This window comes from Trachypithecus francoisi, unplaced genomic scaffold (genome assembly GCF_009764315.1).
Source record: "Trachypithecus francoisi isolate TF-2019V2 unplaced genomic scaffold, Tfra_2.0 Lachesis_group10, whole genome shotgun sequence".
Lineage (NCBI taxonomy): Eukaryota > Metazoa > Chordata > Mammalia > Primates > Cercopithecidae > Trachypithecus > Trachypithecus francoisi.
This window is the reverse complement of record NW_022681455.1, coordinates 34159551-34178235: the sequence shown is the minus strand read 5'-3', so window position 1 is coordinate 34178235 and position 18685 is coordinate 34159551. Positions and strand designations below refer to the sequence as shown.

At 58.1% G+C, this 18685-nt stretch overlaps 2 protein-coding genes across 10 annotated transcripts; one reads left to right on the top strand and one right to left on the bottom strand.

Annotated features, from left to right (window-relative positions):
• Positions 1-2815: 2815 nt before the first annotated feature.
• SMIM29 (small integral membrane protein 29) lies at positions 2816-5905 on the top strand. Of its 5 annotated transcripts, none has more exons than XM_033216841.1 (5): positions 2816-2950; positions 4444-4631; positions 4822-4847; positions 5167-5272; positions 5448-5904. In XM_033216841.1, the coding sequence occupies exons 2-5, from the start codon at positions 4521-4523 to the stop codon at positions 5511-5513; spliced, it is 309 nt and encodes a 102-aa protein (XP_033072732.1). In that variant the 5' UTR covers positions 2816-2950; positions 4444-4520; the 3' UTR covers positions 5514-5904. The 5 variants fall into 5 exon arrangements, with proteins under 5 accessions (XP_033072732.1, XP_033072731.1, XP_033072733.1 ...); XM_033216840.1 differs by having other exon boundaries at positions 2854-3340; XM_033216842.1 differs by lacking the exon at positions 2816-2950 and adding an exon at positions 3192-3340 and having other exon boundaries at positions 4444-4571; positions 5448-5905.
• A 1391-nt stretch (positions 5906-7296) lies between these two features.
• On the bottom strand, positions 7297-16171 carry HMGA1 (high mobility group AT-hook 1). Of its 5 annotated transcripts, none has more exons than XM_033216843.1 (6): positions 15655-16171; positions 15299-15412; positions 11720-11898; positions 9522-9605; positions 8792-8842; positions 7297-7508 (listed from the first exon to the last, which is right to left on the bottom strand). In XM_033216843.1, exons 3-6 carry the CDS (start codon positions 11852-11854, stop codon positions 7455-7457), a joined length of 324 nt encoding a protein of 107 aa, XP_033072734.1. In that variant the 5' UTR covers positions 11855-11898; positions 15299-15412; positions 15655-16171; the 3' UTR covers positions 7297-7454. The 5 variants fall into 5 exon arrangements, with proteins under 5 accessions (XP_033072734.1, XP_033072737.1, XP_033072738.1 ...); XM_033216846.1 differs by having other exon boundaries at positions 11753-11898; positions 15655-15817; XM_033216847.1 differs by lacking the exon at positions 15299-15412 and having other exon boundaries at positions 11753-11898; positions 15655-15791.
• Between the last annotated feature and the right edge of the window lie 2514 nt (positions 16172-18685).

Here is an 18685-nt window from a genome sequence, read left to right as displayed (position 1 = left end):
GGGAAAAAAAAGAAAAGAAAGTAAAATCTTTACTGGGTCTCTGGCCCTGAGAGTGGCTTTCTCCACATACCCCTCTAACCAATGTGATCACTGGGCCTGCTCATAGAGGGCTCTCAAGATTTGTGGTTAGAAGGCCTGAGGAACTGGACAAAAGTTGAATGTGTGGGCAGTCACAAGGGCCTAAGTTCTCAAACCCCATCACTTACCCCCAACTTGCTTGCAAGACGTGGCAGGCCCAGCTCTGTCTGACAGAAGCCTAGGATGAGGGGTCTCCCTACTCTCCAGACTCAAAAGCTTGAGAGCAGTAGGAGATCCAGCTGGAGCTTCCAGATTCACGCATTTCTTTCAATCCTTTCCCTCCATCCTTGATTCCCCACCACAGTCAGATGGTGGTGTCTAGAGACAAGGGATCAAAGTTTCCATCTACCCTCTGACCTCTGCACCAGACCTGCCCTCATCCAGCCTTCCCTGGAAGGGCCTGAGGAAACCTGTGGCTGGACCAGACGAAGCAACTCACCCATGTTGGCACCATTGGCTGCCTCTAGCTAATAGGGCCTGGGCTCCCAGAACCTCACATCTGCCCCTAAGGGTTCCTCTGGCAAGAACAGGGTGACCTAGATCATGCCTTTTGCTCATTACCACCTGGTGATCCAGGAGGGCTTTAGCCTGGTTCAGCTGCCAGAACCTTGATGTTCTTGGGTGATTTCCATAATCTGCCAGTCAGTTTTCCCAATCATGTGTGATTTTGGGGGGGTAGAGGAGGGTCTGCTACAAAACTATATATATATATATATATATATAAATAATATATATGCATATGTATACACACACACACGTTTGACGTAACTGTAGATTCATATATAGCTCTAAGAAATCATACAGAGAGGGCCGGGCGCGGTGGCTCACGCCTGTAATCCCAGCACTTTGGGGGGCCAAGGCGGGCGGATCACGAGGTCAGGAGATTGAGACCATCCTGGCTAACACCGTGAAACCCCATCTCTACTAAAAATACAAAACATTAGCCGGGCATTAGCCGGGCATGGCAGCGGGCGCCTGTAGTCCCAGCTACTCAGGAGGCTGAGGCAGAATGGCGTGAACGTGGGAGGTGGAGCTTGCAGTGAGCCGAGATCGCGCCACTGCACTCCAGCCTGGGTGACAGTGTGAGACTCCATCTCAAAAAAACAAAAAAAGAAAAAAAAGAAAAAAAAAATCATACAGAGAGGCCAGGTGTGGTGGCTCACGCCTGTAATCGCAGCACTTTGGGAGGCCCAGGTGGGCGAATCACCTGAGGTCAGGAGTTCGAAACTAGCCTGGCCAACATGGTGAAACCTCGTCTCTACTGAAAATACAAAAATTAGCCGGGCATGGTGGCCGGCGCCTGTAGTCCCAGCTACTCGGGAGGCTGAGGCAGGAGTATCACTTGAACCTGGGAGGGAGAGATTGCAGTCAGCCAGGATCGTGCCACTGCACTCCGGCCTGGTTGACAGAGCAAGACTCCGTCTCCAAATAATAATAATAATAATAATAATACAGAGAGATTGTGTACACTTTGCTTAAATTCCCCCAATGCCTGTAATCCCAGCACTTTGGGAGGCCAAGGTGGGCAGATCAGGAGGTCAGGACATCGAGACCATCCTGGCTAACACAGTGAAACCCCGTCTCTACTAAAAATGCAAAAACATTAGCCCTGCCTCGTGGCGGGCGCCCCTAGTTCCAGCTACTCCGGAGGCTGAGGCAGGAGAATGGCATGAACCCAAGAGGTGGAGCTTGCAGTGAGCCGAGATCGCGCCACTGCACTCCAGCCTGGGTGACAGAGCGAGACTCTGTCTCAAAAAAAAAAAAAAAAAAAGGCCGGGCGCGGTGGCTCAAACCTGTAGTCCCAGCACTTTGGGAGGCTGAGACGGGCGGATCACGAGGTCAGGAGATCGAGACCATCCTGGCTAACCCGGTGAAACCCCGTCTCTACTAAAAAATACAAAAAACTAGCTGGGCGAGGTGGCGGGCGCCTGTAGTCCCAGCTACTTGGGAGGCTGAGGCAGGAGAATGGCGTGAACCCGGGAGGCGGAGCTTGCAGTGAGCTGAGATCCGGCCACTGCACTCCAGCCTGGGGGACAGAGCAAGACTCCGTCTCAAAAAAAAAAAAAAAAATCCCAGAATGATAACGATTTACAAAATGTAATAATCGCAACCAGAATATTGACACTGGTAAATTCCACTGGCCTTAGTCAGATTTTCCCAGTAAATGTGTGCCATTTTAATGATAAGACCACAAAAGCTTTGACCCAAGTTTACCGACTTAGCAAGTTGCCTTTGACCCAGGGGAACCTCACCCCGCCGCTTCGTGTGTTCCCTAAAACCGGAAACAGGTGAACAGGAGGAACTTAACATTTCAGGGGATATTATGTGGTAAACTCCCTGCTCATGTCATCATTTAATCCTCACAATAGGCCGGGCACGGTTGCTCAAGTCTGAAATCCCAGCACTTTGGGAGGTTGAGGCAGGCAGATCACTTGAGGTCACCAGTTCGAGACCAGCCTGGCCAACACGGTGAAACTCTGTCTCTACTAAAAATACAAAAAAATTAGCCGGGCGTGGTGGTGCGCGCCTATAATCCCAGCTACTGGAGAGCTGAGGCAGGAAAATCGCTTGAGCTCAGGAAACGGAGGGTACAGTGAACCAAGATCGCGCCACTGCACTCCAGCCTGGACGACAGAGCCAGACTCCATCTCAAAAAAAAAAAAAAAAAAAAAAAAAAAAGGCGCAGAGAGGGTGGGCGTGCCAGGGCCCCCGGTAGCCCAGTCCTGCCGCACTCCACCAGTCGAGCACAGCCCGAAGGCCAGGGAACAAACACAGAAGGAGGCCGAGTGGGCCCGGAGCAGGGTCCTGCCGCGACGGGCCTGGGCTCAACGTTAGAGCGCAGCGCGACCCTACTCTGGCTGCAACGAGACGGGTGAGTGAGGTGGTCGCCAGGGACCTCCCAGAATCCGAGCTCCCGACGCGAGCGGGCCAGGGGCCTCTGGAAAACTGCGCGCGCCCCGCCCTGCCCAATCCTGCCCCGAGCCGCCCTCTCCTCCCCCGCTGCGTAGCCCTCGGCTGCCCCCTGCCGCCGCGGGGCGGACCCTGCAAGTCCCGCTGTCCCCGCCTTCGCACCGCCCACCCCCGCCTCCGGATTGGCGGCTCCAGAAATCTCCAGGCCACCCGCTTTCCGCTACCGGATTGGCTGCGCCCGGGCGCTGAGGCCCGGCCCATTTCCCCGGGTCCTTTGATCACGCGCCTGACGGCTTTTCCGGGGCCGGGGAGCCAACCGAGGGCGTTCCTGTCGGGGCTGCAGCGGCGGGAGGTAAGGCATGGCCAGGCCGGCTGGGCTGCAGAGCGCCGGCACGGGTCCACGCCTCGGGGTGCCGGGCTTCCAGGATGTTCGGGCGCGGGGCGGCTCATCCGCGTCCCCCAACACCCCCCACCTCCGGCCTGAGCCTCCCAGCGCCGTGGGAACCACCTCCTGTCCGCTGTTGCTGGCCCGCATCCTAGCAGCGGCCTGACGCCCTCCCCACCCTGGCATGCCCCCTTGGCCTGGGACGATGAGCATACGACTGGGTAAGGGCAAGCTCGATGCCCCGTGCCCTACGGACACGGGGGTAGGTCGTTCATACCTTGCCCTCTGATAGAGACTCAAGCGAACCTGGGTCGCGGACCTTGGGCCATCAGCGTGCAAACCGCCCCAGGACGATTTCTTTGCTTCTGTCGATGGGGACTGACCCTCTCCACCTCTGCCTGTCAGCCCAGGCCAGGAGGGGAGGGACCTGGGCGGAGCCCTGGGTGGAGACAAGAGGAAGGTGACATCATCTTGAAGATACAATCCAGCTTTACCCACTCGTGTCCACCCTGGCACACGAAACCGATGGGGCAGAGGGTGTTCGGGCTGTATGTCTAAGGTGACACCAGGGACAAGGGCATAGAACTCAGGGATGGAGCCCATCACTTGAAGTGGGATTGGACCAGGATGGAAGCGGGCTCCTTCAGATGCTCCCACCTCACCCCTGGCTGCAGTGCAGGTCCCTCCTTTAGACCTCATTTATCCATTTTGCTCCACTGGACAGGTACTGGCAGCCCAATGCCCCAAAAGGGCTGGGGCAGGCACTGGAAACCTGCACTTCTTTCCCCAGAAGTTGAGACTTGTCAATGTCTCGAGCTGGGCCCCGCCCTGATATAGGGATAGGAGTTGGGCAGGACTCAGCCCTGGATCCAGGCCTTCCCTTGATCCCCTTTCCTGACAGGATTCGCCAAGACTCACTGGAGGGTTACACCCAGTACATCTATCTGGAGGATCCCTCCTCCCAGGATTTGACCTGGGACCAGTTTTCATAGATCTCCAGCTCTGGGGGAGGGATCCAGAGTCTGGATGTCACCTGGGTGCAACTGATAACCTCCCTTCCTCCTCCCCAGGGAGCCCAGTGGAGGCGCCCTCCCGAAGTGCCACTGCCCATGCTGACCAACCACCCAGCCCTCCGGCTGCTGATGTCATGAGTAACACCACTGTGCCCAATGCCCCCCAGGCCAACAGCGACTCCATGGTGGGCTATGTGTTGGGGCCCTTCTTCCTCATCACCCTGGTCGGGGTGGTGGTGGCTGTGGTAAGGAGCCCTCATATACACACACAGACACCCACAGCTTTGCTAAGGCAGGGGCTGGGTGGGCCTGGTCCAGTCTGCACAGAGTCCCCACTGTCCTGTTGAGGGAGTGAAGGGTGTGGAGGTGGGCCTCTCTCTGCTTGTGGGCCTTCCTGGGCTCAGCAGCCCCCACAGTGCTGTGTCTCTGTTGCAGGTGATGTATGTACAGAAGAAAAAGCGGTGAGTGTCCCTGTCTCCCCACCCGCCCTATCCCCACACCCACTCTGAAATTCCTGCTCATAGGCTCTGAGATTTCTGTAAGAGTCCCTCAGCCATCCTGATACAAGCCTGAATTTTGTTTTCCTTGCCCCGGCCTGAGGTCACTCACTGGGGAAAGCCCCTTTGTAGCATCAGGGTTGTATTCTTGGAGCTATAGTGTGTCCCAAAAGGCACCCACTGGAAGTGCCCCTGCCTGGGAGAGGGAGGTGAGATGGGGCAGCCAGGTGTTTGATGAGGGTTGGGGGGCCTCCTAGGCTGAGTCCCCTCCCCTGCTCCCCAGGGTGGACCGGCTGCGCCATCACCTGCTCCCCATGTACAGCTATGACCCAGCCGAGGAACTGCATGAGGCTGAGCAGGAGCTTCTCTCTGACATGGGAGACCCCAAGGTGAGCACTTGGGCGCCAGGGGTAGAATGAGGCAAGGTGGGGGTTAGCCCTGTTCCCAGCCATACTCGTGCACACTGAAACCAGAGCCTGGTCCTGCTTACTTGGGCTGTAACTGAGTGCTACAGACTCCCAGGGAACACAGCCCAGCCTTGTGGTGTGGTCTCCTCCCCGACAGGTGGTACATGGCTGGCAGAGTGGCTACCAGCACAAGCGGATGCCGCTGCTGGATGTCAAGACGTGACCTGACCCCCTTGCCCCACCCTTCAGAGCCTGCGGTCCTGGACTGCCTGAGGCCCTGCCGTCACCTGGCTCCCCCTGCTGGGTGCTGGGTCTCCATTTCTCCCTCCATCCACCCTCAGCAGCACCTGCTTCCCACGCCCTCACCATCACCTCACTACCCCCAGGCCTTCTGCCCTTTGTGGGTGTCAAGCTCACTGCCCACCCACAGGCACTCATGGGAGGTTTTCCTTCTGGGATGGGGGCGACTGGGAGACACCTTTGCTTTCTCTAGCCCTCCTGGGCTTGGCTTGGGCATAAATCCCCAGGAGGGCTTTGGAGTTGTTTCCATGGTGATGGGGCCAGATGTATAGTATTCAGTATATATTTTGTAAATAAAACGTTTTGTGGCTAGGGGTTTTGTTGATTTCATCAAGAGGCTTAAAATGACCTTCCTGAGGTGATTCCAGTGCTATTTCCCCTCCCTTCCCACAGCCCTTGGGCCAGAACACAAGTGTCACCTACCCTACCTGCCCCAGGCTTTAGGGGCACACACCACAGGAGACTCCAGTCCAGAAAAGGATATTTTTTTTTTTATTCAAGTAACTGCAAATAGGAAACCAGAGGGGGAGCCCCAGGCTGGGACAAACACGGCTACCCCTCCCCAACAGAACAGGGGGAGGTGGCGGCCCCTACACCCTTTATGGTCGATTCGGGCCCCCTTGCTCACTCTGCTGCAGCATCCTAGGGGCAGGGCCCCACCTTCCCTGGGACTGGGGTAGTCGGTCACCCAGCCTGCCATGCCCCAGCCCCTCTTCCCCACAAAGAGTATCTTGGGGGAGGGGATCGTGGGCAGAACAGGAGGCAATGAGGATGAACATTTGGCGCTGGTAGCAGCAGCAATGACGGATGTCGAAGAATGGAACATTGAACAAAAAACAACACAACTGTCCAGAGGTAGTTTGTGAACAGAGGAAAAATGGAACCAGAACCTTGGGGGGCAGGGAGGAGCAGGAGGGGGGTTGGGAGAGGGCAGGGTGAGCTCCTTGTTATTGGTGCCCCATCTGAGGACGGGGAAATGGCTGAGTGGCGGAAGCAAAGTAGGGTTAGGGAAGCAGCCCCAGCCCACCTCAGGTGACGGCCACAGGGCTCACCTGTGGGCCTCACCTGGACAACAAGCGACTGCATCTCCATCACCACAACATGTACTCAGATCCCAGGCGGAGGGCAAGGGGGCTGCGGCCACAGTGAAGAGGGAGTAAGGACACACCCCTCCTGCCTTCCTGGAGCCAAAGGGGGCAGTAAGGACACACCCCTCCTGCCTTCCTGGAGCCAAAGGGGGCCGTCCAACCTAGTGCAGGGACTAGGGAAGGTGGGGAAGGATGAAAAGTGTGAGCCCCATGTGGTGACAAAGACAGTTTGGCTGGGAGAATCCTGGGGCCAGCACCTCCTCCACGGGCCACACCTGCTGCTGCCAGGGCAGTGGAGTAGGGCGGGCCAGGATGAGATGGGGCTTGGGCCCCTTTTAAGGCCAGGGGAACCCTCCCAGGTCCCACTACAGGAAGCCAGAGGGAACAGTGAAGGAGCAGAGAGAGCGCCCCCAAACCAAAAGCCCAGAGAGCAATGTCCCCACCACCAAGGGAGTGGGGACGCAGCAGGTGCAGGGTGCGGCTAAGTGGGATGTTAGCCTTGTCCAGGAGGGCATGTGTGTATGCGTGGATGGGTGGGGGGAGCTGGGAACTGAGGCCAGGGGAAAACTGCTCCCCACTCAGCCCATGGGAGCCCTGCAGCGGCTGGTGTGCTGTGTAGTGTGGTGGTGAGGGCACAGGTGGAAGATGGGGGTGGCGGCCAGAGGCAGTGGTGATGGTGGGCCTGGGGAAGGGGTGGGGGCGGTGGGAGCGGAGCAAAGCTGTCCAGTCCCAGAAGGAAGCTGCTCCTCCAGTGAGGAGCAGGCGGCACGCATGGGTCACTGCTCCTCCTCCGAGGATTCCTGCGAGATGCCCTCCTCTTCCTCCTTCTCCTGCGAAGTGGGCAGTTGTTGGTGTGAGCTCTGGCCTGGCCCCCTCTTCCACCCCCAGAGGCTGGCCCCCACCCGCTCCCTGCACTCCCTGGCTCTTCTGAAGAGGGATGAGTCAGGGCTGAGTGTGTGGGTGACTCAGCAACCTCCACGGCCCGGCTTCATTCATAAAAAGAATTTAAAAGGAGGAAAAAACCCCACACACATGCTGCTGTCACCCAGAGCCAGAAGCCAAGCCCCCTTGGCCCCCAAGCCCATGGAGCACAGGAGGGCAGAGCTCAGGGCAGCACTGAGCTTCAGGACGTGACTGGCTCCCTAGGGGAGAAGAGGTGGGGAAGAGGTGGCTGGGGGAGGAATGGGAAGGGGTGGCTAGAAGGTACATGAGCCCTCTGGTGGGTGCAGGGGAACCAGGGGCAGATGCTGCGCTGTGGTGCCCTGGCCCTCGGGAGTGGCCGAGGGCTGACCCCAGGCCGGGGTGGGGAGGAAGGGGAAGTGTGTGCCGCCGGGGCTCACTCACTGGGCGGGAATGTCGGGACACCACACGGGGCTACAGCCCCCGTGCCAGGCACAAACTCCAAAACAACTTGTTTCCTGTTACTCACTCTTGGGGCCTGGCCAGCAGCACCCCCTACCCCCCTCCACCCCAGCAGTGGCTCAGCTCGAGGAATGACAGCTTCAGGGATTTGAGGGGGCAGGCTGGGGGTAAGAGAGGGCCAGGAGCTGGAAGGCTGGGTGACCCTAACTGCAGTGGCCCCCTAGAGGCAGCCTCCTGACTCAGCCCACCGAGCCTTTGCACCAGCTGTTTGAGGGCCCAGAAGTGGATGGTGCCCTTCAGTGCGGTGTGGTGGGTCACATGAGAACTCCAGCACCGACCCCTCCCAGGGCCCAGCTCCTTCACTGTTTCTATTCTCCAGAGGATTTTAGGAAGGACAAACCTTGCCCCTGTGGCTTCCTTTCCTCATCTCTAACTGAGGGGGACCCAGGCTAGATGACTTCCCAGATTTCCCCCAGAAGTTCTGAGGATTCTAGAAGCAGGAGAGGGACCCCCCCACACACAACTAGGGCAGGGCAGGGGGATGTGGTCTGGTTTGTACCTGGGACCCCTCACTTCTCATGGGCACAGCCCAGGCCAGGCACCTTCCCCGCTCTGGACTTCTGTAAAATCTGATGTCTCAGCAGGTCAGGGACAGCCTTTCCATAGGGGGTGCATAGCATTAGGTACTGTGTACTTAACACCCTCACTCAAAGAGCCCACGAGGCAAGCAGCAGTCTGCTTCTTCACCTACCAGTTTTTTGGGTCTGCCCCTTGGTTTCCTTCCTGGAGTTGTGGTGGTTTTCTAGAGGGTTAGAGAAAATATCTCCTAAGTCCAAAATGCTCAATAGTGCTCACCCAATGCCCAGTGGTGAGGGAGGGGCAGACCTACCTGCCTGTTCAGGGCGGCCCAACACTCTCACCCAACAGGCCCACCCAAGTCCAGCTGGCGATGACTGGCCAGCCACATTTGCCCCCTCAACATACACACACGCCCCCTACTCCCATCTCCACCCATGACTCAGAGGATATGAGTCGTGTCTTAGAAAAAATAAAATAAAAAACAAAACAACTTTTCTGAAAGGCTGATGCCACTGTGAATCTGGCCTTTGCTGCCTGTCCCCACCCCCACTTCAGGCTCCAGGGGACCCCAAGAGGAGAAGGTAACATTCTCAGCCCAGGGGCTGGCAGGGACCCTCCACTCTCCCCACTCCACCTTTCTCTAGATCAGGAAAGCCGTGGGACTTCTGACCTCATCTCCACATTGTCCTGGGCAGGACCAACCCCACAGAAGTGAGACCTTAGTCACTGCCCCACTCTCCCCAATTAGCAAAGACTCATTGCCGCCCCTGTACGAGGGAAGGGGGTGCACAAGTGGGATGACTGAGCCCCTTCCCAGACCTTCCCACAGCCGTGGCCATGGAGCCAACAGGGGGGTCCTCTGCTGGTCATCCACCCAGGGCTGGTCCCATCTCAAGTCTCACCCGGGTCTTGGCAGCACCCTTGTTTTTGCTTCCCTTTGGTCGGCCCCGAGGTCTCTTAGGTGTTGGCACTTCGCTGGGCTCCTTCTGTAAAGACAGAGGATAGTCAGGGACAGTCACCACCTGCTTCCATCCCCTTAGAAGACACAGCCCTCTGCCTCCTCAACAAGGTTAAGTCAGCAAGAACCAAGAACCACCTCTGACCTAGGAATCCCTTCAGGATCCAAAGCTCCCGTTTGAGCATCTTTGCAAAGTGCCTCCCACCCCTCCCCTTGCCTCCCTGCGGATTTCTAAGACACAAAATGACAAGAGCCCAGAAGACCCCTAGGAAAAGCATTCTGGGGACAGAAAGATACTGTTAGGTGGCTCTGCCCAAGTGTCAGTTCTGACACTGATCTTGGGCAGGATACATAATGCTGGAGCCTCAGTTTCCTCATCTATAAATGGTGAAGACTTCCCTCGCAGGGTTGTCATGGAGATTAAATGGGTAATGTATGGTTATCTAGCACTGTGCCGTGATCACTGCCCACCCTCTCAGATGACCTATGCTGGACACACACTCCCTGCCTGCACTTACAAACCTGGAGCCCATCCAGGCTGCCCCCAGAGAAGGGGAATTACAGCCGGACCCCAGAGATCCCTGCCATCATTCCCACTGAAATTTTAATAAGCCCTAAATAGAATAAAAAGCTGCTGCATAATGCATAGAAGGTGCGTGGTGAAGGCGCGCCAGCTACTGTTTCCTAGGGGGCTGCCCATGGCCTGTCTATAACCAGGGTCCAGTAATCCAGCACCCCTCTTGACACCTCCCACTGACCATGGCTAACAGCTGGGGTAGGAGGGGAGACTGAGGGAGCTAGGCTAAGAGGACAAATGATCCCACCCCAGGCTCTAAAGGTGGCTGCCGAATTCCAACACAGCAGACTCATCACAGCTCGTGTCTCCCAAGGCCCAGGTCAGCACAGACCACTCTCCACCTTATGGACAGGGAAAACCTGCAGGTGAACAACCTACATCATGTTTAAAGGGCAGAGGTCAACCTCAACTCCTCTTACCTCCTCCCCAGGGAAGGGAAGTAACTGGGCTTCATCAACAGCCACCCCTCACTTGGGTGACAGCTACCTCTGTAAGAGGCCAATATGGGACCCCCCCCACAAGCCCAAGTGGCCATGCTCCCTAGGGTGCCCCACAGTGCCAGGCTGGCAGCCTCATCCTTCTATGAGGACCTTGTGGGGAGAGCAGCACCAAGGTTCTGAGGGTCACTGACACAAACTCCCCAACATTTTGACTTCTTGGGCTTCAATTTCCATCCACAGTGCCAGGGGCAATGCCCATTCCAGAACTACTCATAACATGGCCTGTGCATGAACAGGTGCAGGCCCACGCAGGTACCTGTTTCTCACCTGGGATGAGGAAGTACAAGAATCAACCATAAGTACTCAGAAACTTTACAGCAAATTGACAAAAATCATTTTACGAGCACTGAATCTAATGATTAAAAACCCTGAGCTTCTATGTGTGTTTTTATTTTTGTTCATTCATCTTTTTTATTTATTTATTTATTTTGAGACGGAGTCTCATTCTGTCGCCCAGGGTGGAGTGCAGTGGCACAATCTCGGCTCACTGCACGCTCCGCCTCCCGGGTTCACGCCATTCCCCTGCCTCAGCCTCCAGAGTAGCTGGGACTATAGGCGCCCGCCACCACGCCTGGCTAATTTTTTGTATTTTTAGTAGAGACAGGGTTTCACTGTGTCAGCCAGGATGGTCTCGATCTACCTAGTGATCCGCCCGCCTCTGCCTCCCAAAGTGCTGGAATTACAGGCCTGAGCCACCGCATTCACCGCATCTTTACTACATTTTAAAATCACTGGTCCACAGTGGACTGGAAATTAAGAAAAAGATGAGTGTTTTAAGTAAGCACTGGGTATATGACCTCTGGGGTGCTTTAGGTTTGACCTGCCATTGGCTTCAGAATTCATCTTGAATTCCTCGGCCCCCCGTTCTCTCCTGGTGGTCTCCAGAGATCTGAGCAGAGTTGCAAGTGGGGCAGGAGTACACACAGGTGGGAGGACACACCCACATGCTTACTGCACAGAATCATTCTGCACTCTCCATGCATGTTCTCGCCTGCTGAATGAAACTCCAGGTACCTCCCTAGCCCCAAAGGGTAAACCGAGTGAAGCAAAGGTTTGGACACCCACCTGACTCCCTACCAGCGCTGTCCCGGGACTCACCGGAGGCTGCTTGCGCGGCCTGCCCCGGCCCCGCTTCTCAGTGCCGTCCTTTTCCTGCTTGGAGGCCAAGGGCTGGCTGGACTTCGAGCTCGATTCGCTCATCTTCCCTTCTCTAAGGAGCAGGTGGAAGAGTGATGGCTGGGATGCTGGGAAACGGAAAAGTGCTTTTAGACAAACATCTCACTTCAGCCATTTTCTACCTCCTCATCACCCATACCTTCAAGGCACACTGCAGAAAACTGTGCTCCCAGGGGCCCCGAGGCCTCCTACTCTGCCCAGGATGGAGGGGTATGCCCACCCCCAGATGCTGCCAAGGGCGGGGAAGGGCCGTTGGCCCTAATCAGCTCCTTATCTATCTCCTGTTAAGAAGGGCTCTTTGTTGTCCTGCCTTAACACCGCCCCAATGGAGCAGGGTGGGGGGGGTCCCAGGAGGTACAGCCAGTCCAGACCTAGCTACATGGGTGAGGCCACCCTGGGACAAAGGTGTGGGGAGGTGGGGTCTGACGTATTGCCAGCATCCCCTCCTTCTGTAGCCAACTGCTGCCCTTTGTCTTTAAGAGAAAATCCAGTCTACGCAGTTCAGTGGGGACTAGGAAAAAAATGGAAAGAATGAGACCTTGCGATCTGGCAGCTACGGACATTGATCCCCTGCCCACCTCACTGACAATATTGCCTATCTGGCAAGGTCCAAGACTTAGGACCAAAAAGAGCCAATTGCATAGCTAGGGGGTGCTCACCCACCAGCTCTCTTCTCTGTTCTCACCCAGGGTAAATCCCTGGAGGATTCAAAGATTGGTATAATTGAGGGAGGGAGGAGATGGTTGAAGCTACAGTGGGTGAGGTGGGGGAGGAAAGGGAGCCCAAAGCCAAAGGCCATCCTCCTCTTTCCCCTTACCCCTTCTCTGCCCAACTGGAGTCAGATGGGACTTTGTCAGATGGGCAGAGAATTCTCCAACTGAAATGCACCGTCTAACAGACCCTAGCTGGCCCCCTGGCAGGGCTCATCCTAAAAGCTTCTTGGTCATTTTCTAGCATCTTCCTTCTTCTTAAGGGTCTGTTGGGGTTTAATTAACCCCATCAAATCAATTTTTAGTTTTCCTAAAACTTCCCATTGGAAGGATGGCCTGCAACCAGTATTTTGAACACCCTGTACTACAGGCTTAGAAACGACAGTTCTCCACATCTTCATCCTAGTCCTTATCATCCGCAGGCTACGGATGGATGAGACGCCGGAGGCCTAGGCTACACATTTTTCCAGTAACCAATCCCTGCCTGCCTACAGTAAGGGGTGGGCCCAAGCGGCTCCACTTCTGAAACCCTCTCAATCTGTAAGATCAAGGTAATTATAAGGTACCTGCCTGAACTACTCCTGACTGCTTCAAGGATCAAACTAGGTAATAGTTTAGAAAAACTTAAAATAATGGAAAGAAATCTTCACTCTAACCAAAGAACTAGACCATTTGAAAATGATTTATGGGCCAGCTGAGGTGACTCATGCCTGTAATCCCAGCACTTTGGGATGCCAAGGCAGGAGGACTGCTTGAGGTCAGGAGTTCGAGACCAGCCTGGACAATACAGTGGGACCCCCGTGTCTAATTTAAAAGAAAAAAAAAAGTTTTTACCCCAATGAGAGGAAAAAAACATTTTTGCAAACTTGTGATTTCTGGTGGGCCCAGGACCTCCATTCTCAAGCATCAAGAGACCCTCCAGACAGCAGGACTTTGCTAATTATTCTATCTTATAATGTTTCAGACTTGGAGACCCTTTTAAACAAGGTGGTTGGTGATTTATCCTGCTCCATCATTAGTGGCTTGGCCTACTATGCAATTACAGGCAATGATTAGAATCTTATATTACACCACAGGTCCCCCTTCAAACTAAACATCAAAATTAATCAACTAAACGAGTGCTGACCTCATATAAGGTCTGCCTGAGGCCCCCTCATCGAGGGGGTTCCAGTTGGGCGAAGCCAGTCCGGAATCCCAGAGAGCCTGGCCCAGCCTGCCTAGAGATCTTGGCGGGTCTCCCTGGAAGCTCTCATACCATCTGGTGCCTCCCCCACCTCTTGCTGCTGGGGACCCTTTAATCCCCCTCAGCCAAACCCCCACGAGCTAAACGAAGGCCCGAGGCCCTTTCCAGTGAGGTCAAGAAACGCTCGTCTCTTCCACCTGTTTCGGAACATCAGAGGCCTGTCTTGTAGGAACTACATTTAGGGCCTAACCCCAATCCCTCACTTTGTAATAAGCCCGCTTGGGCCTCAAGCCTGTCTCCTCCACACGCTGTGCACGCAAAGTGTGCTCCTGGAATACTTAAGGACTCTGCAGCAAAGGCCCTAGGAGAAATTATCTTGGGGGTTCCCTTATTTTCTTCCCCGTCCCCCGTAAAATGGTAGCCCAGAGAAGTCTGATAAGTTGCCGAAGGTCACACAGCAAGTTGGCGAGCAGGAAAAAGTAGGTTCCCGGAGACCCTTTCAACCCGACACTTTGCCTACCCGCCTAGCGGCTAGGGCTAAGCCCCCGAGGCATCAGGCTCCAGACCCGGCCCCAGGGTGACTCTGCAAGTGTCTGCGCCCGGCCGTTGCAGGCCGGCCGGCGGGACCAGGGGCCAGGGCGCGCGGGGGGAGGGGCGCAGGCCGCTCCTGCAGGCGCGGGAAAGCAGCGCACCCCGACCGCATGCACCGCCACGCGGGTGCACCCGGCCCCACTTCCTGCCAGAGGGGGCACCCAAGCCCGCCTTGGGGCAGGAAACCTGGCGCGCGCGGGAGCGGGGGAGAGGAAGAAAGCCCCCTCCCTCCGTCCCCTCCCCGCAAAATAAAGACCCAGAAGAAAATAAAATAGAAACGGGGAGTCAAAGGAACTAGTTCCAACAGAGCCCAGCAAAGCAGCGAAACCAGTTTGTGGGGGCGGAGGGCAGGCCCGGCCCCTGGGGCTGAAGAGGCGCAGGCCAGGCCAGAGGTGGGGTCGGGGTGAAGCCCCAAACCCAGGCCCGCGCTCCGGCCTCATCTGCGGAGGGGGCACGAGAGAAAGGCCGAGAGAGCGTAGGGCCGAATTTCGGGGTTCCTCCCCATCCCCCTCACTTCCAGAACTTCCCTGGGCTGCGGGGGGCGCCCGACCCCCCACTCTCCCGCCGCGCCGCAGCCCATGTCTCTCCTCGCCCCTCACCCGGGCCCGGGCTCGGGCTCCGGCGGGAGCGGCCGCCGCGCGAGGTGCGCCGGGCTCCTCCGGGCTCCGCCGGGTGCACAACTCGCGCTCGCCGCAGCTGCGCGCCCCCTCCCCCACCGCGCGCCTTTCCCGGGTCCCCGCCCCCCGCAGGGCGCCCGCGGCGCGGGGGAAGGGGTGCGGGCGCCCTCCCCGCGCCGCCGGGCCCCGCCGCCCGCCCCCGCGCCGCGCGGCCCTCCCCCGCCGCCGGCTCGCACCGCCCCGGCCTGGGAATAAAGCCGGCGGCGCGCGCTGCAGCCCCGGGCAGCTCGCAGGAGGGGCGGCGTGCGGGCGGGGGCGCCGGCGCCCCCCTCCGCCGCCGCCGCCGCGGGCCCCGGGGACGACTCACCGCGAGCTCGGCCGCCGGCCTGCGGTGCGCGCTCCGGGTTGCCGGGAGCGGCGGTGCTGGGCGCTGAGGACCGGCCTGGCTCCGCCGCGGCCGCTGCTGGTAGCAAATGCGGATCTGAAACCGGGAGAGACAGCAGAGGCGCTCAGAGACCGCCGCCGCCGCGTGCTCGCCGCCCAGGCCCCCGCGGGGTATTTATGTGTCACAGCCAGGCGGGGGGACAAAAATATTCCCCCTCCCCCGAAGGATGGCGAGGGGCAGGAAGCTGGGCACGGCCCGTGCGCGGCCTCAATAAATAAATAATTTAACTAAATTATAGATATAAAAAAAAGAAGCCACCGGAGCGGCCGCGAACTCACGCCTTCTTGGAGCCGCGCCAGCGCCAGAAATAGCCCCGGCTCGGAGTCCCAATTAGAGGAGCGCAGCACCGGCTCAGGGGAGCTTAAAAAGAGCGACCCAGGGGCAGGGGGGACGGGCCCGCCCGCGCCAGCCGTGTCACTCAGGGGGCGGGGCCATGCAAATGAGCCCGGGGATTTAAAAGGGCGGCCGCCCGCCAGCCGCCGCTGCCGCGCGGGTGGGTGCTGACGGCGGGGAGGGGCGTGTGGGAGGCCTGGGCTGCGAACTCGAGTCGACCGCCCACTCCTCGCAGTCCCGGACGGAGGAGGTGTGGGAAGGCACGCACAGAGGAGTCACGAAGGAGCTTCTCGCGGGGGGTGGTGACGGGTGGCGGTATCCTTCCTCCCTGGTACAGTGGTCCCAGGGAGAGTCACCTCTAGGGGCTTCCTGGGCGTGTGGGCCAGGCCCCCCCAGGGTGTGTGGGGGTGGACGGGGGTCCACGCGGGCCGAGGGGTTGAAGAGAAATACGCTCGTTAGAGAGTTCCGCGGCCTACACGCCGCCCCCTCACTGAAATACAGGGCTGGTAGATTTCCCCTGGGCGGACAGGTGTCAGCATGTGCCTTTCAGTGTCAACCCGCGTGTGGCTGATTGGTGAGATACAAGTCTTGTGAAATTCAAACGTGAAACTTGTGAAATCCAAAGTGTTTTATTAATGGCCACCAGCAAGCCATGATCAAGGTGGAGCCTTCCAGCGAAACCAACGATTGGCTCGTTGGCAGGTACACCCAAGGGAGGCTTCATGCCTTGAGGTGACTTAGATGGTGTTCTGGAGATACGCAGGCCCACTTGGGGACCTGGGCCCTTACGCTGAGACTGTAAATAAAAATAAAAGGTGGGCCAGAGGTCGCCTGGAAGCGCTTTGAGGGCAGGGGCCGAGCACGCAGGCCATCTCCGCCACGCGTGGCCCGCCTGGCGCCCGGCTTAACAAAGACTTGTTGCACCGAGCGAGAAGGAAGCCAAAGGGGAAGATGGCGGGGAGGGCGATGGGGGAGGAAAGGGCGCAGGCGGAGAGGCGCGCCCTGCAGGCCGGCCCGGGGCCTTCTCGGGCGCACCTCCCGCGCCCGGTCCCCGAGGCGGCCTTCCACACCTCCTGTGATGCAGGGAGTTGAAATGCGCTCCAATGACACACGGCTGTGACTCATGTTTTTCTCTGCTCCCCTTCTTCCCGGTCAGCCGAGGCCCTGGCCCAGCCCCCTCCTCAGGGGGCGAGCCGGCGGTGGAGGGGACGCAGGAAAGCCCTGGGCCGGGCGCGGAGGCGGGGTGGGGAGCGGCGGGCTGGGCCTCGCAGTTGCAGGAATGTGGCAGGAATGTTTCCGGTGGGGGTGGGGAGCGGGCGGGGGGTGGGCCCAGCCCCCACCCGTGCGGCGGGAAGCGCTCGGGGCCCGGGCAGCACGTGCTCGGCCGGGTGGGGGCGGGGGCGCCTGGGCGGGAAGGCGCCACGGGCTGGGAGCGCGGGTTCAAAGGGGAGGGCGCGGGCCTGGGGCCGGCCCGGCCTAGGGGTGGGCCCGGAGGCCGCCCTCTGCGCGCCGGCTCCCCGCCCTGCGTCCAGGTGAAACGCAGTTCCTGAGAAGTCCCGGGGCCGCCCCTGGAGGGGAGAGGAAGTCACCAAAGGGCGGCCCGAGGGGAGGGGAGGAGAGGGCGGCGGGGCCCGCGAAGGAGGCTGGGGGAGGGGCGACCTGCCCCTTTGTCTGGCGGGCGGGTGGGTGGGGGTGGGGCCGGTGGATCGCGCCGCTCCCTCCATCTTTGTGCCTTGGGCCCCGAGCCCACGCTTAGTAGGCCGTGAGTGGTGGTGGCTGGAGGGCGTTCGGTTTCGAGCGCGGGAACCTCTGCGGCGTGGCGTGGAGGTGCGATCCCTCAGCCTCCAGCAACCCCTCCCAGGCCACAGGCTCCACGCCAGCACCCTGGGACCCAGGTCTGGGCTCGGGCTGCCCCCCAGAGCCGCGCGCCTCTCCACTTCGCGCTCTCCAAGGCCGCGGTGGCTGCTAGGCCGGGCCCCGGGTTGGCGGCCTGGCGGCTGGGGAGGTGCGGAGAGGGTCCTGTCGGTCCCCTCTCTCGGGTACATCTCTCCCGTCCGTGTGGGACGCGCGGCCGCCCCTGGGACGGGGAGGGGAGAGGGACTTCCGCCTCGAGTGGGCTGTGGGAAAACTTGGCCAACTGTTTGGCCCACTTCTAGCAAGGCGACTCGATCTTGTTTTTCCTAGTCTTATTTTCCCCTCGGCCTGATTTTCTCAGCGACTTGTTTTTTACCTTGTATTGTGTGTATTTTTGTAAGCCACCTCAAACCCTCTCTGGAAGGAGGCAGGTATAAATAAATTCGTAGGCAAATAAATATAGTAGCTTATTCCCTTCCAGGATTACCCACACCCTTGAATCCAAATAACTCTACTCACTGACCCTCACCTCCACGCTTTCTGGATTGTAAATGCCCTGAATTCACTGCCTTTCCTTTCTTTCCGCTTTGAATAAGTATTAAGCAGAGGAGCGAGTGGTAGGGATAAAAAGATGAGTAGGATCTAGTCCTTGTCCCAGCGAATTTCACGTCTAGAGAAATCGGAATCAAGCCTGCACTAGAGAAAACAATAGCAGTACAGGAGATGCCATGTTAGAAAACATTTCATTCAGTAGTTATTGAGAACCTACTGTGTAGCAGGAACTGGGCCAAATTCTTGGGGTACAATCAGTGAACAAAGTCCCCCGCACTCTTGAAACTCGGACCAAGGGGTCAGGTGCTTAAAGACTTATAAGGAACTGCAGGAGGAGAGGATGGGAGCCCAGGGTGGTCAGGGAAGTCCTGGAGGAGGCGGGTTTGAGCAGGCCTTCATGAGACTTGGATAGTTGGGTGGCTGAGGAGTTGGGGACAGGGCAGGCAGGAAGAGGGAGCTATTCCAGGCCAAGGACATGGTCAAGGCCTGGGGGATTCAGGGGTGGTCCATACCAGAACCTGTCTTCCCCACAGGAAGCATTTTCGGTTATTGGAGTCAGCCTATATACAG